The 24,926-nt window shown below is 39.1% G+C and overlaps 1 protein-coding gene across 1 annotated transcript; it reads left to right on the plus strand.

Annotated features, from left to right (window-relative positions):
• Positions 1 to 652: 652 nt before the first annotated feature.
• LOC108491806 (zinc finger protein 492-like) lies at positions 653 to 24,920 on the plus strand. Its single transcript, XM_029556664.1, has 4 exons — positions 653 to 1,532; positions 8,121 to 8,247; positions 8,740 to 8,831; positions 22,627 to 24,920. The coding sequence occupies exons 2-4, from the start codon at positions 8,214 to 8,216 to the stop codon at positions 23,521 to 23,523; spliced, it is 1,023 nt and encodes a 340-aa protein (XP_029412524.1). The 5' UTR covers positions 653 to 1,532; positions 8,121 to 8,213; the 3' UTR covers positions 23,524 to 24,920.
• Positions 24,921 to 24,926: the final 6 nt, after the last annotated feature.

Consider the following 24,926-nt stretch of genomic DNA (forward strand, 5'->3'; position numbering starts at 1 on the left):
TTTTGATATATTTATTTTATGTGTATGAGTGTTTTGCATGCATGTATGTAATTGTACCCATCTCTTGCAATGTCTGCAGAGGCCAGAAGAGGGCTTTCATTACCCTGAAAGTGGAAATGTGAATGGTTTTTAATTAGCATATGGGTACTGGGAATGGAATCTGGGTCTTCTGCAAGAGCAGCCAGTGCTCTTAACCACTGAGCCATATATCCAGCCCCTTTATTTCATTCTTTATAGAAGGTAAGGAAAAATGACTAATCTGCAAGACTTCTATTTTGTTTTTTCCAGAGAAATATAAGAAATTTTATTAAAAATGTTTCAGGCTGTTACAAATCTTTTGTTGTTTGTTTTACAGTTCACTTATTATTATTTTTTTAAAAGAGGATAGGATAGGGGCTTATTTACCAAAGAATGGGCGTACCACCTTTACTGCTGCATTGTAAAGTCCACACTCAAATCTGTGTAAAAACACCCAGTGGAAAAACTGCAGGCACAGTTGTCTTATATGAAATGCAGAACTGTAACATGCACACACATTTTGAAATATTAACTGTTGGTAAATAAATTTACATAAGAACTCAAAAAGAAAGAATTGGCATGAGCATAACTGATGGCCTTTATGAAGAAAGGTTAAAAATGTGAATTTTAGTGAAAATAATGAAATTAGTGGTTATACATTCCTTTAGTCTCTGTCATGAAAAGCTTTTACTTCTCTTTCAGTAGTTTTGTGAAGTGTAACAGTCAGTGTTGGAAGTTGTGAAATAAAAATCTTTCCAAGCCCTTCTGGCTTTAAAAGTTTCCACTGAATAACCTGTTGTCATTGTGCTGGGTCTGACTGTGGGGGACTTGGCCTTCTCTCTTGCAACTTTCAGTACCTTTGTTTAGTCTGTGTCTTTACTGTTGTCACTATGATGTGCTGTGGAGAGTTTCTTTTCTGGTCCTCTCTGTTTGATGTTCCGTGGACTTCTTGTACTTGGTGAATAATTTTCTGTAGATTTGGGAGACATTCTTGTGTGATTGAATTTAAAATATCACCCATTTCTTTGTTCTTTCTTCTCTGTCCATAATTTATAGGTTTTGCCTTTTAATGCTGTCCTAAAATTCCTGCATATTCCTTTCCGTGAGTTTTTAAACAGGAATTTTCTATGCTTTACCTAAAAGCACTTCTAACTTTGATTTCTGGAAGGCAAACTTGTTAGGAAAACGGCAAGACAGCCCTCTCGTGGTGACTGCTGAACGCTGCAGGAAGAATTCAGGGCCTGGTTAGTCAGCAATGGACTTCCTGTGACACTTCCTGAGACATGCATTTCCTGTCAAAAACTGACCGGAGTGGGCGGGGCCAGAGCAAAGGCAGAGACGTGCCAATGTCCAGAGTGACACTCGGACCTCAGGGTCTTGGAAAACTGAACACCGACTTAGGCAGCACTCCTCTCGGCGGCGTCCAGAATAGTGCTGAACAGGCGGTGGGCGGATCCGGACCAAATCAAAGCTGCATGCGAACGTTCACCAGGTCATAGGAACCAAGTGGAGCGGTTGGTGCAGAGCGGATGCGGGGCGGGTCCGGAGGGGCAGGCAGGTGGGAGGAGAGTGTGGACTGAACCTGAGGCCGCGGGAAAGACTCCTGGTCATGTGATCGGAGTGGCTGGGACCCTCTGCAGTCAGAGTTGGGGGCTCGGAGCAGAGACAGGTCCGCGAAACTCACCCGGGATTTAAACTTTGTTCTTGCTTATCTACAGCAAGGAGCGCTAATAAACCTTTAGATTATTAAAGGTTATTACATTCAACTAAATTTAAGACCATATGAACTAAGACGAATCCTGATTTTTATCAGCAATTTTATGGTTTCAAAATATTCTCATAAAAGTAAACAAGTAAATTATTCTAATTAATGCGCTGATGTTTACAAATATGGCAGAGTGATCTCCAGTGTACAACAATTACTTCAAGTCAATGGCTCCCCGCTTGCTGTTGTGGAAACAACAAAGCCCTTCCAGTGTAAAGTCATCCAGGCAATCTGACTCCTATGTTCTACTTTTCTGTATCTGAGGCACTGGTGTTTGGACCCTGGGACATGCCATCCCTAGAGAGCTTGTTAGAAATAGTCATACAAGGAATGATTCTACATTGTATTGCATCAGAACCTATATTTCAGCGGACAGCCACAGTTATAGTTGTAAGCCTTAACTCTTAATAAGTAAACTTTCAATTCACCATTAATGTTCCATTTGGAATATATAATGTATGATATGAATCCAGCATTAAAATGTATAATCTTATGTTGAGATCTTAATTTCAGACCCTATAGTCAGTCCATAAGAATATGAGCATATCCTGCCATGGCATTTCCACAGTGAGAGAGCACATTAGAGAATATGGCAATGTCCAAAAGGATCTTCAGAACACTATGATCCTCCCTACATCAGAAAATGCCTCTCAATATCTTTGGTCTCCTTGATCCAAGAAAAGCAATCTGCCTGTGGGCAGATGGTCAAACTGTTATTGTTCATTTCAGGATGTGTTGACGTTGATGTGGCTGTGGGCTTCTCACAGGAGGAGAGGGAGTGCCTAGATCCTGCTCAGAGGGCTTTGTAAAGAGACCTGATTGTGGAGTTACAGCTCTCTTGTTTTGGTTGATGGGAATATTTTTCTTACAGAATTTCTTACTCATACTCAGAGTTCCTTGGGGAACTACTATGTGTGTGTGTGTGTGTGTGTGTGTGTGTGTGTGTGTGTGTTGTGTGAATCAGTATCACATCTCAAAGTGAAATCCTCAGAGGAGAAAAGAACACTGTAATGTAACTGTGTCTGTTCTCGTTTGTCCTTTGGAGGGGTTACACTTCTTTCATTTTTGTTCCATGATAAATTCAGAAACTTTATAGCACATAGTATTATCACACAGTCATAAAGTTCCATTTCCAACCTGGAATTTGGGCTGAGCTGTCATTAGAGGTGGAACACTAGTTATGCAACCTGAAGAAGCTCTGTAAATATCAGTGTTCTGAAAGAATGTTCCAACTGGAGAATCATTGATATAATTCCCTGTTGTGTTTTCTCTTTATCAATTGAGGACACTACTGTGTTAGAAATCCAGGTACTTTCTAAATACTCAAATCATGAGCCACCCAGAACAGGCATACAAAGGTGCTAGAGCACTTGGTGTCTTGTGCATTAGGCTGTGACCACCTGGGGTACTGGGGGTGATGGTGATGTCCTGAAACACACTCAAAAGGAAGGTGGTCCTGTGGGACACAGCCCTGCACACATTATAAGTGTGGAAAAAGGTTATCATCAATTATTAGAAAGTACGTTTCTGAGACATGGAGTCAGACATCTGTAAATTAAAATGCAGTTACAGGATTTTCCCCCTTTTAATATTAATTTTAAAAAATGTTTTATTATTTTATTTTATGTGTTGAGTGTATTGCTTGAATGTATGTAAATGCAACCATGTGGTGCAATGCACACTAAGGTCAGAAGACGGGGTCAGTTCCCCTGTAACCGTAGTCACAGATGGTTGTTAGCTGATGGGAATTGAGCCTGGTTCCTCTGCAAGAGTAGGCATTGCTTTTAACCTCTGACCCATCTCTCCAGCACCTTAGCATTAATTTTCGGGGGGAGGGGTATTTTTAAAATACTTTATTTATTATTTTTGTTTTATGTGCATGAGTGTATTGCCTGCATGTATGTGAGTGCACCAGTGTTGTGCAATGCCGTGGAGGTCAGAAGAGGGCTTCGGATTCCCCTGGAACTGGAGTTAAGGATGGTTGGTAGCCACCATGTGGGTGCTGGGAAAAAAACCCGGGTCCTCTGCAAGAGCAGTCAGTGTCTTACCGTTGAGCCATCTCTCCAGCCCCATGGGATGGGTATTTTTGAGACAGGGTCTCCCTGTAGTCCCAGCTGGCCTTGAACTCGCTATGTAGATCAGGCTGGCCTCAAACTCACAGAGATCCTTTTGCCTTTGCCTCCTGAGTGCTGGGATTAAAGGCGCGCACCACTTCTCTCAGCTAACATTAATTTTTGACAAAGAAAAACTATATGTATTTAGGAGGTGCAATGTGATATTTTGTTCTCTACATACATTTTTGAAATTGGCTATTAACACAATTACCATTGCATGAATTCTCATATTAAAATGTATATACTGGAAGAAATGTCACAAGGTAGCTTCGGGATTGAAAACTGCTTCATGAGCCTGAGTATTATAAACTGATGGCTCCTTCAATATTGCCCATGAAATTTCAATAATGTGAGAGTCTTAATGTCAACCAAAACCCTCCCAGTTCATCAGAAGAGACACATTTAAACCAGAGTTTAAAAGAAAAGTTTCCATTCTACTTCCTTTGAAATTCAGATGCACAAACTAAATGTCCCTCAGTCTATGAATGGATAATGTAAATTTAGTACATTTATGATTGGAATTTTACTCAATGGTAAAGGAAAAGAAAATCAAGGAATTTGCAGGTAAATGAATGGAACTAGAAATGGCTGGACTAAGTGAGGTAAGACAGGTGCCATAAAACAAGGCACAGGTGTTCTCTCTGAAGTATGGATTCTACACCAAATCCTGCATAGGTACTCAAAGAAAATGAATTCAAAACGGCATAGAGATATGTGCACTCCCTAATTATGGCAGCACTGTTTGAATAGGAATTCTACTTAAATGCCTATTAACAAATGAAAGATTTACTGAAATGTGATATTTCTAAAGAATACACCACAATTCCATCATAGGAAAGAGTAGAATCCTCTCACACTTGAGAACAGGATTGATCTGATGGATGCTATATCGGGTGAAGGAAGTCGAGACAAGCACTACATGATCTCAGCCATAAGAGAAATAGAAAAAGAAAAGACAGATGACAGATGTTGAAGGTACAATAGCAGTTTTCAGCGAATGGGGAGAATGTGGGTAAATAACAGACACAGTGTCACGGCTTCATGGCTTAACTGAGTTCTATTGTATGCGACAATAAGGTAAATAAAATTCTCCAAGTTGCATTTTATATCTTAAAAATTATTAGAACAGATCAGTTTGGATACACTCACCATAGGAAAGGATAAAATTGTACATGTGGCTATATTAATGACTGATTAGATCAATTTCCAATTGTATATGTCTCACAAAATATCAGGGACACCTCATAAACATAAAATATTGTGTCATCACACAAAGATTGCATTTTCATTAAAAGTTATTTATTTTATGTGCAAGAGTGTTGTGCTTGCATATATGTAAGCGCAGCCATGTGAGCCATGTCTGTGGAGGCGGGAAGACAGTGTGGGAACCCCTGGAACAGGTGTTAAGTACAGTTGTTAGCACCATGTGGCTGCTGCAAACGCAACCCAGGTCCTCTGCAATAGTGGCCAGTATTCTTGACCTCTTGACCTGGAGTCATCTCTCCAGCCCCAAGAATAGACTTTTAAAATTCACAGTGAACGACTCCTGAACTTTAGCCTTTAAAAGGAAAACTCTCCCTTGTGCCTCCCCCCGACCCCCAGAGTCTGTCTATGAAGCTATGTAGAAGCATCAGTGCTGTTTCATTAACAGTCGCAGGCAGAAGATAGTGAGGCTGGGGGTCAGCTGCCAGTGCTTCTGAAGGAAAGCTTAGTTTAGTCTGTATTCCAAAGGATGAAAACTGTGTTACTCTGCCTTGTTTAGGTAAGGAGGGGAGGCAGTTACATTCTCGTGAATGTAGTAGGAATTCTTGATCTTGCTGGCAGGGCAGCCACTGGGAGGCAGGAAAGCAGAAACTTCTATGGGGTCTCCATGTTGAGGTCTTTCTTCAGAGGCAGTGACATTCTCGTGAATGTAGTAGGAATTCTTGATCTTGCTGGCAGGGCGTCCACTGGAAGGCAGGAAAGCAGAAACTTCTATGGGGTCTCCATGTTGAGGTCTTTCTTCCTGCACATCTACTGCGAGTGCAGACTGAGAACAGCCTGTTTTGTTTTCTGAGGTGCTTCTTCTTCTTATGTTGGCAGGTGACATGGATTTTCAGTGAACTGAAAGGAAGTCTCTCAAAAGAAAGAGAAGACAGTTTATGTACGATTGCCTGGCAAGGAAACTCACAGAGGGAGGAGAGGGATGGCTTCTTTTCAGGTAAATTCATCCAAGGGCCTGGTCCACATATACTTTCTTTCTCTAAATGTTTGGTATTTTGAACTTGTAAGCTTTTCTGATCTCGAAATTAGCTATGTAGAACAGGCTAGCCTGAATCTCACAGAGGTCCTCATGCGTCTTCCCCTGGAGGTCTGGGAGTAAAGGCCTGTGCCACCATGCCCGGGCCACATTAACTCTTCTCATGTGTATCACCTGTGTAGCATGTCCACCTCTCCATTTTGTCCTCCAGTGCTTATGTTTTCCAGACTAATCCAAGGAGTTCATCAACAACCATCTCTCAAATGCTTCTGATGTCATAGGTGAAACTTCAAACATTTCAGTTTTCATTTCCCAAGGAGGATGGACTGGGGTCTATATATATATATTTACCATTTCAGATTTATACACTTTTCTGGCTGGAGTACTTGCTATGTAGACCAGGCTGGCCTGGATCTCACAGATGTCAGCATGCCTCTGCCATTGGAGTCTTGTTATTAAATACCTGCACCACCACACCACACCCACATCAGCTCTTTACATATGTATCACTATGTAGCATAGCTGTCTCTCCATTCTGTCCTCAGTTTTTTTTTTTCCAGACTAATCCAATGAATGTATGACAAACTTGCTATGTAGACCAGGCTGGCCTGGATCTCACAGATGTCAGCATGCCTCTGCCATTGGAGTCTTGTTATTAAATACCTGCACCACCACACCACACCCACATCAGCTCTTTACATATGTATCACTATGTAGCATAGCTGTCTCTCCATTCTGTCCTCAGTTTTTTTTTTTCCAGACTAATCCAATGAATGTATGACAAACCATCTCAGAAACATTTCTGATATCTTAGGTGAACATTGAAACATGCTGGTCTTCAATTTAAGGAGGATGGACTCATGAATCATGGCATTTAATGCAGAATCTCTCCTTTCATGACTCTAGTTTTCTTCTTTTCTTTGGAGACAGAAACCTTGCTCATTTGTTTGCTAAATCCTGAGTTCTCCAGGTGGAGATTCTGAAGCAGGTCTCTTCCTCTCTGTTGGTATTTCTACTTCACACTCAATCACAGCACTGCCTCCATTACTGGTTCGTTGAGCCTCAGGAAAGAGTTCTGGTTATCAAATGCTACACACATGTAGTTGACTGATTTTGGAAGCATTTGAATATGCTGCACCAACATTGTTCAGTCATTGTTGGATCTTGTCTTCATATTTTCATTACTCTCTGTGGTGAGGAGCTCAGTTCTCAAATCCTGTTATTGTGGTGTACATAAGTCAGACAGTGGGTTCCTTCTACATAAATTCTAAGTTAGTAAATGAAGATAAAAAATGAAAGTAGTATAAAAAGATTCTGTTATAATATTTTATGAGCTAATGTTTCTATAATGTCTACATTACATGCAGGTTCTAGGACACACGTCACAAGGATTGTGTCTGTTCTTGCTGTTGAGGGACAGTGCACACCATCCATGGCACTCTTCATTTAAGCTCCTCCTTTATTCTTCCGCCATTATCTGCTCTGCGCTGCTAGAGAAAGTGTCCTTTGTTCCTGGGTCACTGGCCTCACTGCAAATTCTGTTAGGAAAGGGTTTAGTCAGGCCCAGCCACAAATCCTGTTAAGCCAAAATCCATGTTTCAGCTAAGACTACAGTGCATGGTTATAAACATTTGAATTCATGCAGCAGACTTATAAATCAGCATGACTTTACATGGTATAAATGCATTCAACTGCTCTTGTATGCTATAAATACAGGAGGGAAATGGTATTCCTGTGTTGAGGGCTTAATTTATGTGCTACACTCCTTAAAATCATAATCTGCATAAAAATTTGGAGGATCCGATGCTGTTCTTTCTTGCACAGATCTAGGGAGTAGATTATAGAGAGTTACTACATTAAGAAATATCCTTTTGAATAATTTAGATTGCTCCTGTAGTTCAGAATGTTTTTATTACTTATCTCTATTTTTCCTTGGGTTCAGTCCCCTGTCAGTACATGGTCAAGTTGTCATTTTTCATTTTAGGATCCATTGAATTTCACGGATGTGTCCTTTGACTTCTCCCAGGAGGAGTGGGAATGCCTAGACTCTGCTCAGAGGGCTTTGTACAGTGAGGTGATGTTGGAGAACTACAGAAATCTGGTGTCTGTAGGTGAGGAGATTTTTCTTGCAGAATTTTTACTGTTCTGCATCCTTTGATAGATAGCAGTGTACTTGGTAGATATGTTAGTTTTGCTGAATCATTCTTGAATTCTTTCATAATTAGTGCATTGGGAATGTCTGGGCATCATGAACAGCATGTTTATGTTTACCATTTCTTTCCATTTTCAGTTGTTAGAAATATAATCCATCTTTATTATTTTTGGTGTTAATTTCAGTCACCCATTAGTACATGATATACTGTAGCCATAATGTTAAAATTCCATTTCCATAGCTGTGTTTTGAATCAATCATGGAACTCAGCATATAAAAACTGAAAAAAGTCCTCTGTATCTAATAAGTCTGTCCTAAAAGAATAATTGAGAAATTATTTGGAGAGTCCTCTCTATTTTGCTGTATTATCCTTGGAGCACAGTGCTGTGTTAGAAACCCAGTACTTTCTAAAGAATCCAGCAAGTGTCATGTGCCTCTGTCTCCTACACAGGTCTTGCTGTGTGTAAGCCTGTTCTGGTCTCCTGTCTGGAGCAAAGCAAAGAGCCCTGGAATGTGAAGAGAGGGGAGACTGTAGCCAACCAGGTAGGTTTGAGTGGGTGAAGGATGGGCCCGGGTGAGAGGTCTTAAGTAAAGAGGGATAAAGACCTGAACATGGTTTTGCCATAGTCTGTTTCAGAATCAGAAAGACTTTCTGATAATTTAATTTATGGCAATTTCATCAAGATATGTCCTGTAGTAATGTCAAATGACTTCTTTTATTGCTCATGAATTATGTGGAAATTACTAGTATGCAAATCTCACTCATTTAATTTTTTATTTAATTTTTCCAGATCTCCCACATTACATTTCTTACCAGTGCAAGATACCTGATTTTTTTCTCTGTGTTTTTCCTTTGCAACATTTTTTAATATATATATTTTTGTATATTTAATAAACAATTTAATCATATTTATACCCCCACTTGCACTCCCTATACATCCCCTAAGAGATTTCATCCATTCTGTGATATATATTAACGCCTAGTAAGTGAAGTTTTTAACATATTTTGAAATAAATAAATTTTGCATCTTTCATTTTGTTTCTGCTTCAAAATGTGTTCTTCTGATTCCTATTGTTTTAAAATTGATGCATTTCTTTCAAAATGACTGTAACCCCTGATGAGACTTACTTAGAATATTTGTATAACATGAAATTCTTTATTCTATTTTAGATAAGAATGTGTTTAGTATGTGTGACTTTCACACGACATTGGTGGATTCCTCTTTTCTTCCTACTGTTGATGTCTGTGTCCCAGATTTGGGAGAAAAGAGATGGAGAAACCCTGAGCTTGTGTAATATTTGAGACTTGCTGTATTGCCCAGTCCATCCTGAGAGTGTTCTCTGAGTGTGGGAAGCTGCACATCCTCCTGTTGTGCGTGAGTCAGTCTAGGCTTCTTTGGGATGATGCTTTCTCATGCTGCTCACATGCTCCTTGTGTCAACCACCGACTCATCTCTCCAGCTCCCTCCTGACTTTCTTTACGGTGCTGAGTCAATCAGTCCTGTCACTCCATCACTCTGTATGTGATGTCTAATGATGACATCCAAAATATTCCATTCTTTCCTCATATTCACCCTGTAGGGAAATAGTATTTGCAGAAAGGAAAAAGAAACCCATTTGTTCAAATGTATTCAGCCATTTCAAGCCCTCAAGTGTAATAGTAAAGTCATAGGATTTTCTTTAAATTGAATAGGTTTTTGGGCCTTTTAACTTAAAATGTCTATTTTTTAAAAAATTCTCTTAGAAAAATTTCCATATATGTGATTACACTGATATTAATTTTACCAACCAATGAGTTCTAAAAGGCTCTACAATCATTGAATGTGAGTAGCTGTTAAGACTAGGAATTGGCAGCTCTGCCTTTCTTCCCAGCAGAAGCAGGCCAGTCTGTGAGATCAAGCTCAGCCTGGTGTACCTACCTAGGTAGTTCCAGGTCAGGTGGGGCTACAGAAAGACAATGCCAAAAAAAATGATAAGAAAAAGAGTGGGAATATATAGGACTCTGTAAGAGTCCCGCATGACTCTTCTCACTCAATTTTGGCCCATCTCCCAGGTGTCCACCATTCAGCACACCTTGGAAAGTTTTTCACTTTAAATCATTTCATGTATCATTCCTGTAAGGATCTTTGGAATTATTATGGGCACATTTTTTCATTTTACCACTAAAATACTGTTAAACACTGTATTTTATCTCAGGCTCTATTTCTGAGCAGCTATAGTAGATGATTCAATGTTTTCACTGTTTTTCTTTTCTTTTTTTTTTTAATTTTTTTTTATTATTTTTATTTTATGTGTACGAGTGTATTGCCTGTATGTATATGAGTGCACCCGTGTTATGCAGTGCCACGGGTGTCAGAAGAGGGCTTCAGATTCCCCTGGAACTGAAATTAAGGATGGTTTGTAGCCACCATGTGGGTGCTGGGAATCAAACCCGGGTCCTCTGCAAGAGCAATCAGTGCTCTTAACCGCTGAGCCATCTCTCCAGCCCCTCACTGTTTTTCTTTTAAAAATATAATGTTCATACATTACTTGAGAATTTTGTACACATGGACAATTTCTCTTTTCACCATATAGGAAATACTGCACTCAAATGGCTAGTATTCTCTGGGTTCAGTTTTTCCCTTTTTCTTTGAGACAGGGTCTCCCTGTAGCCCCAGCTGGCCCTGAACTCCCTATGTAGACCAGGCTGGCCTTGAACTCACAGAGATCTGCCTGCCTCTGCCTCCCAAGTGCTGCAAATAAAGGCATGTGCCACCATGCCCGGCTCAATTTTTTTCTTTTTTATTGAATCAAAAAAAAAATCATATAGTGTATATTGATCATATTTAGAGACTCTTCCCTTTCTGCACCCCCTTTACTAACCCCACCACCCAACTTCATGTTCTCACTCTATCTTTCCCCCTAATTGTCTCTCCATATATATATCCACTGCAGTCTGGTTAACATATGAAGAATCATATCCTTGAAGAGACTCTTCCTCCCCCTCTGAGTAGCTTGGCCAATACTTCCTCAAGTAGGGTTGCGCTATTTTACCTACTTTCCCATGTCTGTGCTGAGAGTTTGTCTGTCTTGAGCTTATGTGGGACTTGTGCATGCTGTCACCGTTGCTGTGAGTTCATATGAGTAACTTCCCAGCTGTCTGCAAATCTATTTCCTTGTGTTATTCCTCGATCTCTGGCTCTTTCAATATTTCTGTCTGCTCTTCTGCAGTGATCCCTGAGAGTTAGGACACAGAATTTTGATGTAAGTATCCTACTCAGGGATAGGGACTGTGCAGTCTAATTATCTGCACATCAACCAGTTATGTTTCTTCATGTGAATCACCAAGTTCTGCATCTGGAAGGTCTACTAGTGGGAATTTAGAGATGCATTAATCATTTGCATAACAATAAGTCATTAGGAGTCAGATTAATACCATATATATTGAGTTGAATAATGGAATTATGTTCTCTCCTGTGATCCCCAAGGCTGATATCAATATCAGATATGGGTTCCACATTATGAAGGAGACTTTAAATCCAATTAGAATGTGGTTAACTACTCCCACAATATTATTGTCACTGTTGCACGAAAGCACAAACCATTGCAGGCCAGTTGTTGTAGCTCACAGAATTCACAGCTGGGTAAGGCTGATGATTAATTTTTTCTTGTCATAGCATACAAAGCACCTTCCAGCACCATGAAGGCTAGACAGTAGCGATGAAGCTTTTAAGTCAGTACCAGCTTGACTTCTATGTAGAAAATTTTTTTTTCTATACTTCATGACTGTCTTCAGCAGCAGAATATTGTCATCAATTTCTGGTACTAACAGAGGCCTAGTGTCTAGAATATATAACAAACTTAAAATATTAAATATCAAAAGAACATACATTTCAACTTAAAATGGGACCATGTCCTGGACAGAAAGTTCTCCAAGAATGAAATGCAAAACCCTGAGAAATTCTTTAAAAATGTTTTGGTTTTTTTAAAAAAAGTATTTTATTTATTATTTTTATTTTATGTGTATGAGTGTTATGCCTGCATGTAGGTAAGTGCACCCATGTCATGCAGTTTCCACAAAGGACAGAAGATGCTATTGGATCCCCTGGAACTGGAGTTATGGACAGTTGTTAGCTGCCATGTGGGTGCTGGGATTCAAACCTGGGTCTTCTGCAAGAGCAGTGTTCTTAACCGCTGAGCCATCTCTCCAGCCCAATTCTTTAAAAATGTTTTACATCTGTAGTCATAAGGGGAATCCAAATTATAACCATTTTGAGATTTCTTATTACCTGACTCACAGTGGCTAACATCTAAGGAACAAACAATTGGCAAACGTTTTTCAAGGATGTGTGAAAAAGTGACACTTTTCTGCCTTTGATGGGAGTGCGGACTGGTGCAGCCAAAATGGAAATCAGGTGGAGCTTCCTCAAAAAAGGTGGAAGTCAATCTTTCACCTGTACTGCTCTTGGACCTGTATCTCAAAGACTCTCTACATACAACAGAGATACCTGTTCTTCCATGTTCATTGCTGCCCTTCATACAACCCAGATTTTATCCACTTATGAATATATAATGACAGCTTGGGATGTTTACATAACATGTTTACATGGGATGTCATTCAGCCATTATGAAAAACAAAAGTGTGAAATTCACAGGCAGCTGGTTAGAAGGGGAAACAATCTTCCTGAGTGAGGTATCCCAGACCCAGAAAGAAACATGTTGCATTTTCTCTTTTATAGGTGACTGGTAGCTTTGAATTCCTAGGTGTGCATGTTTCAATTGGAAAATAGAGAGCTCAGAAAATGAATAAATGGCCATGGAGGGGTGTGGGGTCTTCATGGGAAGCGAGACAGAATGCACTGATATACAGGGGGAAGGGGAATAATAGCATAGGAAGGGTTCAATGGGGATGTTAAGGGAGGGCAGGGCTGAGGAGGGAGTATTCAGAGGGTTCTCTAACCCTACCACTATAGAAGCTTCTTAATGTATATTCACAGACATTTTTAACATATACTAAATGGAGATACCTTATAACAGGTGCACATTACCCCTACTAGAAACCATAGGTTAGAAAAGAAAATGCCCAATGCCAAGAATGCACTCATTTTATTAAAGCTATTGACTTGGGATCCCATAGCCCCTCAAACCACACTGGCCATTGCCCATGCTCTTGACACCCAGCATATGATGGTAAGATCCTAATATATTCACTTTTTAAATCAGCTTTAAAACTCAAGACTTTCTGTATTGCATGTTCCCACACACTTCCTGTTTTTGAGCCCCCTCTCTCACTGCCCTGCCTATTCCTTGTCCTCCCTCACAGTCACAGTCACTTTTGTCCTCCTGATACACAATTTCATGCTTTCATCTCACATGGCATTTTTCCCATTATTCTTTATTCTTTCCACTGTTTGGGATGTGATTTTCACATCTCAAGTTTCTACCGTTATGAACTGTGCCTGCACACACATACATGAAAATTACATCTAGGATTCATGTTATGCAAGAATATATCTAACGCCTGTCTGTCTGCTCAAGGAAATTCACCTAATTCACATCATACCAGTTATTTTGTTTTTTAGAAATTAATTAAATAATTTTTTATGTAGAATTTCTTTATCCTTTAAAATTTGCATAGAAGTGATCATCCCCTCTGCTTCATGATTCGCACGTTGCCCCCCGCCACTCAACCCATGTGCCTGTGTCTCCCTCCAGGGTCATTTGCTCTACTGTTTTTCTTTTGTTCTCTTCCTGATTCTCTGTTTTTGACTGAGTCCAATTGTGGCTGACTCGGAAGGTTGACCTGTCTTCTTTACTTGATCTTGTGAAGAAACCATAGCTGCATTGTTCATGAGTGTAATGACCATGTCACATCCTGAAGTCAGCTCTTCATAGAACTTTTCCCCTTCATTAACTTCTGACATTCTTTCTACACCCTCCTTGAGGATGGTCTCTGAGCCTGGGGTGGGGAGTCGACATGGATGTGCCATTTAGGTCTGAGGATGCAATAGTCACTTATTTTCGGCACTTTGACCACTCATGCCCCTCTGCATTAACAGCTGCCCCCTGTAGACAGATGCTTCTTTGGCCGAGGTGGAGAGCAGCACTTATCTTTGGGTATAAGAATCAGTATTTAGAAATCAGAATGACAACATGTTCAGGAAAAGCAGTGGTAGGTTCATCCCTGGGGTGTATGACCTTTGGAACCATGAGCTTTTCACCAGGTTTGTAGTACCAAATCTGAATTCCTTGTGCACAGTAGGCCTCCATTCCAATGCAAAAACCCAGTAACCTTTGTGGACCTGTTGCACCGGATGGTGGTCATATCTTGCCTGTTAGGTCAGTATTATGGCATGCAGGATTCACAAAGGGAGAAGATTGATGGCTTTTACCTGCAGTGTCCTGCATAGCACTTTCTCTCACTATGAAATCCAGTCATCAGGGAGGAAGCTTTTATGTATGTTCCTGCTTAATCTCTTTATGTCTTGTAAACACAGTGTGGTATCTTTTCTGCAATAGGGTCATACCATCTAGTTATCGTAGGTAACTGAGAACAATGGCAATAGGCTGTGTTGTTTGGAGGTACCTGCGGCCTCCATGACTAGTAACATGTAGAGATGCACATATCCCTGGCACTGACATTTCCATCTAATAACCCATGTGTTCTGGACTTGTCCACATATGCAGGGTACCTATGTTCATACTCCTTCAAAAGTTACATACCTTCCTCTGCCCCTTTCCCCATCCTCTGTCCCTGCTTAATCTTCTAAGGCCCAGTACTCCACCCCACCTTTACGTCATGTGTGTTCTACTCCATCCTTTACATATAAGGCCACTGCCCCTCATCTCCCCCCCACTCTCTAGCTTCCCAAGATTCGAAATTAACATTTAAATCTAGGATCCATAAAAGGGAATATGTGGGGTATTTGTCTTTCTGGGCCTGGGTTTCTCACTTACTCTTGAGTCAACAAATAGATCCTCCCGAATTTGATCCAATCTAGTAGTCTTGGTTTGTGTGTGTGTGTGTGTGTGTGTGTTGGAGAATGACAGCCATCGTTTTCATAGTTATTATTGAAAGTTATGTATTAGATACTGCCACTGAAATAATATAACTGAAAATGTCACGACTATTTTTTTCTGGCTGATTAAAATTTCTTTGTGTGTGTTCCAACTACAGTTTACACTTGATTCATCTGTTGATTCACATTTTGGCTGGTTCAGTTTCTTTCTCTTTTACTAGTCCAGCAAAAACACAGATGTGTAAGCATCTCGGTGGTGGGACTTTTCTTCTGTGATGTGCACAACAATGCCAGATGGAAGTTGTATGTTTACATTTTTAAGGAACCCTGTGCAGATTTCCATAATGCCTGCAAAAGGTGTTTAACACTTTTATATATACTTACTGGCCATTTGTGTTTCTTCTTTAAGGACTACGTTTCATTTTTTAGTTTTGGCGTTTGAAATTCGGTATTTTAGTCTTTAATTTTGGAATTCTTTTCAACGTGTCTATGCTAATGTAACATCTGAAATAAAGGTGGCGATGACATTGTTCTGCTGTGTAGGCTACTTTTCTTTGTGCTCACAATTTAATTTCTTATTCAATTTCAGGAAATCCCATTCAATAGTTATTAAGATGTTACTTGATGATTGTGAAGTCTTACTTATTATGAAATTCATTTCTTATGTCTACATCTTGAAGTACTGTCACTGTTTTTCTCTATCAGAATATCAGGTTTAGTACTAAGTTTTTAAATGTATTTTCAACTCACTTTGTGCAGGGTTTGAGATATGAATGTAATTCCAGTGTTTGCTTTTAGATAATAGGTTTTGATGAACTTTTTTTTTGAGACAGGGCCCCAACTGGCCTGGAACAGGCTATGTAGATGAAGCTGGCCTCAAACTCACCAAGATCCACCAGCCTTTCCTCCTGAGTGCTGGGATTAAAGGCTGTGCCACCACACCTGGTTGATGGACTATTTTTGAGGAGAGCGTATTTCCATAGTGTGTTTAGAGCCCTTTTGGAAAAATTGGCTGCCTTTAGACATGGTTTATTTCTGGTTTTGGATTCCATTCTACAGATTTACATGGCTTGATTTGCGTCCATGGCTATGCTGTCTCTGTCCCTATGGCTGTGTAGTATACAGTGAAATCAGGTCATTGTTCTTTCTTTTACCTGATGATTTGGATACTCATGGTTTTTAATATGAGCACATTGATTTTACTAGTGGTATGTTTTTTTTTAAGTCTTTTTGAGGTAGGGTTTCCCTGTAATCCTATCTGGCCTGGAACTCGCTATGTAGATCAGATTGGCCTTGAGAACTCTCAGAGATCTTCCTGCCTATTAAGAGAGTGTTTTTAATAGGTCACTGAGAGTACTATCAGTATTTTATTGAATTTGGTGATCACCTTCAGTAATATAGTCATTTGCACATTATCTTTTTTTGCTAAACCATGAGCGTGGATGTCATTTGCATTGTTTGGTGTTATTTTCAGTTTCTTTCTTTGGAGCTTTAACTTCCTCATTGTGAAAGTCTCTAATTTCCTTACTTAAAGTAGATTCTAGGTAGTTTACTATGTTTTGAAGGAATTGTGAATGAAGTATTTTATTATCTTGGAATGCTTATCATTCATATATGGAACAGTATGGAGAGGAATGTTTTTTCTTATTGCTCCAAACCTCACTTTATGAGACAGAGTCTCTCACTGAATTCAGCCTCTATTTGGATAGATTTGATAGACAGTGATCCCCAGGTTTCTCTCTGAACAGCAGTTTGAGGGTACAGAGTCCTGCCACATGATAGGAATTGTACATGAATGCTAGAAATCCAATCTCAAGTCCTCATGCATGCACATCAAGTGCTTTACCCTATACCATCCCTCTATCCCCTAGGATCTACTGTATTTTATATTGATTTTCTGTCCAGCAATATTGCCAAAAAGCATTTATCAGACCTAAAACATATTCATGGGCCTAAAGGATCACCTACATATAGCCTCATGTCACTGAAATAGAAATTTTGAGTTATTCCTTTCAATCCTAATCCATTTTGTTTCATAATATCTTGCTGCTCTAAAAGAGCAAAGGCCTTATCGGGTAATATTACAGAGGGTGAGCACCTTCATACCATACCAGATTTTAGAAGAAATGCATTTTTTGTCGTAATTGTATTGTTCTCCCAAGTTTGTCACATCCGTTCTCTTTATTTTCAACTTCTCTCTCCTTTTCTTAACCCATTTCTTCATGGTGTCTATAAAGTGATGTTTGATCTTTACCAATGCATCTTTGCATTTCCCAGGCTGGTCCTGCAATTTCTGTCCTTATCTCTGTTCGTATTCCATTCCGGATTCTGTGTCTGTTGATCCACTTTGCATTCCTGTCATTGAAGTAGACTGGTGATCATGTGTGATCTTGATAATGTTGTTGGATTCATTTCAGGTGTTTCTTTGGGAATTCTGCATTTTTCCCTCTCACAGGAACAGATGTACAGTTTTTGTTGAAGTTATTGTATTCCAATCAAGTTTTCCAATCAAGGTAATGCTAACTTTAGGGATTCAGTCGGGCAGTTTTCCTGCCCTTCTATGTCAGAGGTCTGGATTAGGTCTTCTGTGCATATATGAGAGATCTTAGTGTCTTCAGTATTGGGTTCTCTTCAGAAAGTCCTCCCCCCCATCAATAAGGTCAAGTATATTCCTTACATTCATTTCTATCAGATTCGGGTATCATTTTTAAAAATAAAAATGTCTTTTGTTATTGTTAATTATTATCATTATTATTATTTTGGAAAATCATAATGATTTCATGGGTTTGCTAACAGAGCATGACATGGGGATTTACTTACAGAAGAGTGGATGCCCCAATCTCCCCATTTACAGCTTTACATTAAAGTCCACACTCAAATATAGATCCTGTGATTTCCCAACATCTGCAAAATATGACAAGAGGGGTGCCTCATTGTGTTCTTGGCCTATATATCCTTAGCCCCTCCCCTGATGCAGCTAAGGTCAACTGATTGGATGGGAGGGGTAACTGAATCCCCCCTTGACTACTTAGTGATACTTTCAGTTAACACTCCATTCCTTCCTCTACCTCTTACATTCTTTCCACCAATCTCTTCCACAGAAGACCCTGAGCCTTGGAGGGGGTGATAGGTGTGGAATGGTCTTCCTCCCATTGTGGCAAGTACTGGGCTTTCAGATCTCTGCATCATCTATTTTGCATGGGCTGTTGGCCCATTTTGGTGGGATTCCATCTACTATAAGAACACAAACAGCAAGAAGCAAGAACATCTAAATAGTGACTGCTCTAATAATCTATGGGCATAAACACAAATGCTTGGATGGTAATTTAACAGGTGCATCACATCTATCTAACAAAACAATTGCAGTGGCTTCCCCACTGGGGCCTAGAACCTCCCCTGCTACAGGGGGTTGGCCTGGTCTGTGTTCCACCCTAGGAATGGGCATTATATCCAATTGAAAATTTCCTGGTTGTACATATGCTAGATGCACCACTATTGCACAAGGAACATCTTGTTTGGCATGTCGATACTGCAGCTCACAGGGTCCATTGTTGAGCAGAATTATAGGGGACAATTCTCCCCCAGCCATCTGCATAGCACCTTCTGGCACTGTGAAAGCCACCCACACAGTGGCAGGGAGTTTACAGCATAGTCCAAGCTTGATTTCTCCTTATCTTCTTTTAGTTCTTTGATTTATTTGAGTGTTCTTTAAATTCGTTGAATTCCTTGATCATGTTTATGATTGTTCTTTTAAATTCTGTGTCCTGGCTTATCTCAAGGGGTTTCTCCTTGTAGAATTCTTCTACAGGACTGGTGGAGTTGGTGGGAGCATACTGTTTTGGTTTTCCATATTATTATTTTTCTGTTGTGATTTTGGCAAGTGGGTTTATTTTGTTATTTGTGATTCTGGTATGAAACTCAAGCCTTCTTTTGTTGAGTTGAAGTTTTCTTCTGTTTGTATTACTGGCATGCCTTGGTCCTTTTCTTATTCGATATGTAAAGGTGCTTGGTCTAGGTTTCAGGTTCTCTCAGATTTTATTTTAGAGGGAACTGCTGGCTTCAGATCAGCTGCTCAGGAGCCCCCACAGAAGCCCAAGTCAGGCTCCAGTCAGGGCTGCTCAGGCTTCCTTCTAACATTTGGACCCCTACTAGTGGGTACTCACAGCACAATTTGGGAATATTGCTATGGGGAAGCCTGATTTTGCATTCTCAGGCAGACTGGTAAGGTCTCAGGCCTTACCTTGCTCTAGGGCAGAGAAGTCTACCCCTGGTTTGTGGGAGGGGCCTCACATAATCCCAGTTAGGGGATTGGGTACTTCGTGATTTGGGGAAGGTCACCACCATGTGTAGGCCGCATCAAGGTGCTTTCTGATAGTCTGCTGAAGTCTCAACCCCTATCCTACTGTAGGACAGGAGGTCTATTCCTAGGGACGTGGGAGTGGCCTCATGTAATCCCAGTTAGAGTATTTCCTACAGCATGATTTGGGGAAGCTCACCACCATGGAGGAGGCAAGATCCAGGCCCTCTCAGGCCGTCTGCTGAGTTCTCACCCCTACACCAGGCAGAAAGCCAGATCAGGGACTCTTCGGCAGTCTGCTGAGGACTCAAGTCCCTAAATCAGGTTGAGGCCAGATCAGGAATTCTCAGGCAGTTTGTCAAGGTCTCAGCCCCCACCCTACTGTAGGGCAGAGAGTTGTATCCCTGAGGACATGAGAGGGGCCTTGTGTAATCCCAGTTAGGGGATTGGGCACTATGCGATCTGGGGAAGGTCACCACCATTCGGAGGCCAATCCAGGAGCTGTCAGACAGTCTGCTGAGATCTCAGCTCCCACCGTAATGTAGGGCAGAGACTTCTACCAAGTTATCACATTTTAATTCGAGTTCCTTAATCCATTTGCAATTGGGTTTGGGCAGGTTGAGAGATAAGGATGTAGTTTCCGTCCTCCACATGGAGCTGTGCAGTGTGAGAGCCCCATCCATTGTAGGTTCTGTCATTTCTTCAATGCTTATTTTTGGCTTCTTTTCAAAATTCACTCGAGCATACGTGCATGGACGTTACGTCCCAGTCATCATTTTTGTTCCACGTCTCCACATATGAATGTGTCTTTTTTTATGCTGATACGATGCTCTATTTATTAAAATAGCTGTGTTGTAGAAATTGAAATGCAGGATGAAGGTGCCTGATAGGGTTTGATTGAATTTGTAGATTGCTTTTGATAGGATGGCCACCTCCACAGTATAAATCCTATGAATTCATGAGTATGAACTATTGGTATCCATTTTTATTCCAGTGTCTTAAAGATTTCATTACACAAGAATTTCACTTCCTAGGTCTGCTTTTTTTTCCCATGGTACTTTTTTTTGAGAGCATTGTAAATGGTTTTGTTTCTAAAATGATGGATGCTGAGGGAGGAAGAATCACCTTTCTCCAGGGAGTAGCTTTCTGTGACATGACTTAATAACAAGTGGGCAGTCCTAAACACATGTACACATGAACACCACTAAATGGATTCAGTGCATCATATATATATATAAAATATATATTGTAATACGTATAGTGTATTATAATACATAATCTATAATATAATACATATAATATATAATACATTATATACATAATTTTATGAGTATGTATCAATAATATTCAAAGAAGAGGACAAGAATGTGAGAGGGAATGGAGGGGACGTGGCAGGAGTTGGTGGTGGACTGGAAAGGATGGAAATAATGTAAAGACAATACTCATGTATGAAGTTCTTACATGCAGAGGATCCTTCACCATCAGGGAAATGCAAACTATATCTACTTTGAGATTTCCTCTTAAACCAATGACAATGCCGAGGTTAAAAACAGAGATGAGTGCAACGTACAAGTAACGGGTCAACATTCTGGTTGAGCTCTCCCCACCTGGAAACAGAAGCCTCAGGTTATCTCTCATTTTGTATATTACCATTGAATATTTAGATGCCTCTGTTTCACTTGGAATACATAGAAATCTGGACCTGAGTAAGAGACCATCAGGGATAGAGTCTATCAGAAGAGGGAAAATATTTACAATTGTTCTCTCTGCATGAATTTCTGATTTTCTCATATGTACTGATCATTTTGTCTCTTCTACCCACATTTGCTTACGGTCTGCTTTATGATATGTGGGAACTGATATTCTAACTTGTTTATTTATTCTTTTTAACTGGTCATTGGAGTTCCATAATTCATTCTGGTTTTCTGATTTTCAGTGCCAGTGAAGTGTGTTTCTTGGACAGAAGAGATACTTGTATCTTGAACCTACTCTTCTAGATTCTGTCTTTATATTGGTACCAGAGGCTATTTTAACTTAATAGTATTACTGAGAGAGGATTTTTATTCAGTATGATTTTGCTGATGCTCTGATTATTGAAATCATTGATAGCTATTTCCTTTTTTATTAGTTTTAATATTGGCCTTATTTTGTTTTCTGTATTGCTAATGGAGGATTCTTTCTGGGACATGGTACGCTAATCAATTACTCTTTACAATTGTATTCTGACTTCTGTTCCCATGAACGAGTGTTTTTCTCCTCTGTGTATCCTGTTTGCTTCCATAAATTCTAAACTGCTGGCTTGCTTGCCGTGAATTGGTGCTTTTCTTCAAATACCCCTCCTCCTCCATCAGTCTGAAGAGATTCCTTTTCTGCCTGTCAATTTTAGCTAATATGTTCAGGGTCACTACCTTAAATGTATTTGTGCATTATTTCATGCTGTTCTGGCCTCTGGTCTTTGTTGACAAGAGATATGATATTATTACAAATTTTCTGACTTTGTAATATGTTGATATTTTCTCAACTGGATTAAGTATTGACTTTTTACTTAGTATTATTAATATGTTGCCTATGACTTGGAATACACAGCTGTGTCAGTATTTATTTGGGCTTTCTAAATAACTGATTGTATATCTATTTCTCTATTTTTTTTTTTTTTTTTTTTTGGTTTTTTTGGGACAGGGTCTCCTAGTAGCCCCAGCTGGCCTGGAACTCACTATGTAGACCAGGCTGGGCTCAAGCTCACAGAGATCACTGCCTCTGCCTCCCACATGCTGGGATTAAAGGTGTGTGCCACCACACTTGGCTTCTTTCTCTATTTTTTATAAACATTTATTTTTATTGATTAAATTTTCATACTTTAGTTTTTATTTCAACTCCCTCTTTTAGTTCATGGATTTTTATTTTAGTTTACTTGAATGTTCTTCACTGTCGTTGGACATTTTATTCATGCTTAGTACATGTACTTCATATGTCTCTTAATGTTTAGTATTCTAAGCCTTATTCTCCATATTGAAATGAACTCCCCTTTGTGCTTTTTCTGGAGAACTCAACCCTTAGAAGACAGCAGAGAGTTTATAATGTAGAGAAGCTCTACAAATGTGAAGAATGTGGTGAGTCCTTTATTCTAATGTCAAGACTTCGAAGACATCAGGCAGTGCATACAGGAGAGAAGCCCTACAATTGTGAAGAATGTGACAAGTGCTTTACCAAGGCCTCAAATCTTAGAAGTCATAAAAATATTCATACTGGAGAGAAACCCTATAAATGTGAAGAATGTAATAGGTCCTTTACTGCGAGTTCAACACTTAAGAATCATTACAGAATTCATACTGGAGAAAAACCTTACAGATGTGAAGAATGTGACAAGTCCTTTACCCAGGTCTCACATCTTAGAAATCACAAAAGTATTCATACTGGAGAGAAACCCTACAAATGTGAAGAATGTGACAAGTCTTTTACTGCGAGCTCAACACTTAGGAATCATTATAGAATTCATACTGTTGAAAAACCCTACAGATGTGAAGAATGTGACAAGTCCTTCACTGCACGCTCAACACTTAAGATTCATTACAGAATTCATACTGGAGAGAAACCTTACAGATGTGACAAATGTGACAAGTCCTTTACCCAGGCCTCAAATCTTAGAAGTCATAAAAGTATTCATACTGGAGAGAAACCCTACAAATGTGAAGAATGTGACAAGTCCTTTATTGATAGCTCAAAACTTAGGACACATTATAGAATTCATACTGGAGAAAAACCATACAAATGTAATGAATGTGACAAGTGCTTTACTCGAATGTCACGTCTTAGAAAACATAGGGCCATACATGCTGGAGAGAGACCCTACAATCGTGGAGAATGTGACAAGTGCTTTACCAAGGTCTCAAATCTTAAAAGTCATAAAAATATTCATACTGGGGAGAAAGTCTACAAATGAAAAGGGGCTGAGAGTCCTTTACTCATATTTCAACTCTTAGAGATCATCAAAGAATGCATAATAAAGGGAAACACTACAAATGTGTTTGGCAATTCCTTTAACTATATATCAAATGGTAAACTTACCAAAGACAGCTTACAGCTGCAGAGCATGTGGAAATCCTTTTCTCTGTGCTCAACTCTTAGAAAACAAAACAGAATCTGTACTAAAGCGATTTGTTGCAAAGTAAGGAAAATGTTGAAACATTTATATTTATGTATTACAAAACTTCACAGTACACTGAAGAAAATTTAGAATTAAATACAAACTGGCAAAATGTGTAAAAACTTTATTTCTACATCAATAAAAAACAATTCATAAGCGGGAAGAAATGAGAAACATAAAGAATGTGAGAAAAACCTTTACTTTTCTATTCAATCATGTTGAATATCACAGAATCCTTATTGTAGACAAAACCTACAGCTAAAAATAATACCAGCCACCATTCACAAATGGTGCCAGTCTAAGGAAACATCTCATTATTTATTATCAAAGAATACAGTGTGAATAAGTACATAAGTATTAAGGAATTGCCACAATCAAAAGAATGTTTAGGTGTTTTCAGTACTGACATGGTAAAAACAACAGAGATTGGAGAAAATTTTAAATTAATCCTTACAAGATTTGTGAGTTTAACACTATATTATCCTATGATATTTTAAGCTAGGTTTTTGAAAATGGAACATAGTGATAAAAATTGAAGACCCTGTATTCTCAGCCAGAGTATTGTGATGAAATAAAACAAAAGCTATTATGTTAGATATTATTATAAATTATTATATTTACACAAAAATGTATATAGATATATATGTAGATAGAATCATATCTGCAGGAAAGTTAGTTATATTCCCAGTACTGTATCTTCCTGAGGACTGTACAGTATTTGTTAGTTTAATATGGAAATTAATTCACTCCATCTTGCTTTCAAAGGATTATTTGACAATTTGTTTCAAAAGTTGCTGCGTGAGAGCTGATAAATACATAGTACATTATCAAGGCATCATTAATATTAGTTGTACCATGAATAATTAATGCCTGAGGCAAAATTCATAAATGAGATCCAAATTTGATTTGCTTTTTTACTGAGTAGCACTAAGAATGCACTTCAGTGTAAAGTAGGAGTGCTTCCTGCTAAGTCAAAACAACCAATCCTGAATATTTGAGATGAACCATACTTTCTGTTGATCAATAATGAGATTAATAATGGCAAGTCCATTGAATTACTAATAAATATTTTTGTAGATTTTTTTGGATTTTGTTAATACAATTTCTGTGTGAAAAGTAAATGAAGACAGATGAGAACAATTATCTTTAAAAAGTTATATTTATGTGCTATTCTATGAATATATTAAAATTTTAGTGTT

This window comes from Nannospalax galili, unplaced genomic scaffold (assembly GCF_000622305.1).
Source record: "Nannospalax galili isolate Female #2095 unplaced genomic scaffold, S.galili_v1.0 scaffold3947, whole genome shotgun sequence".
Classification (NCBI taxonomy): Eukaryota; Metazoa; Chordata; class Mammalia; order Rodentia; family Spalacidae; genus Nannospalax; species Nannospalax galili.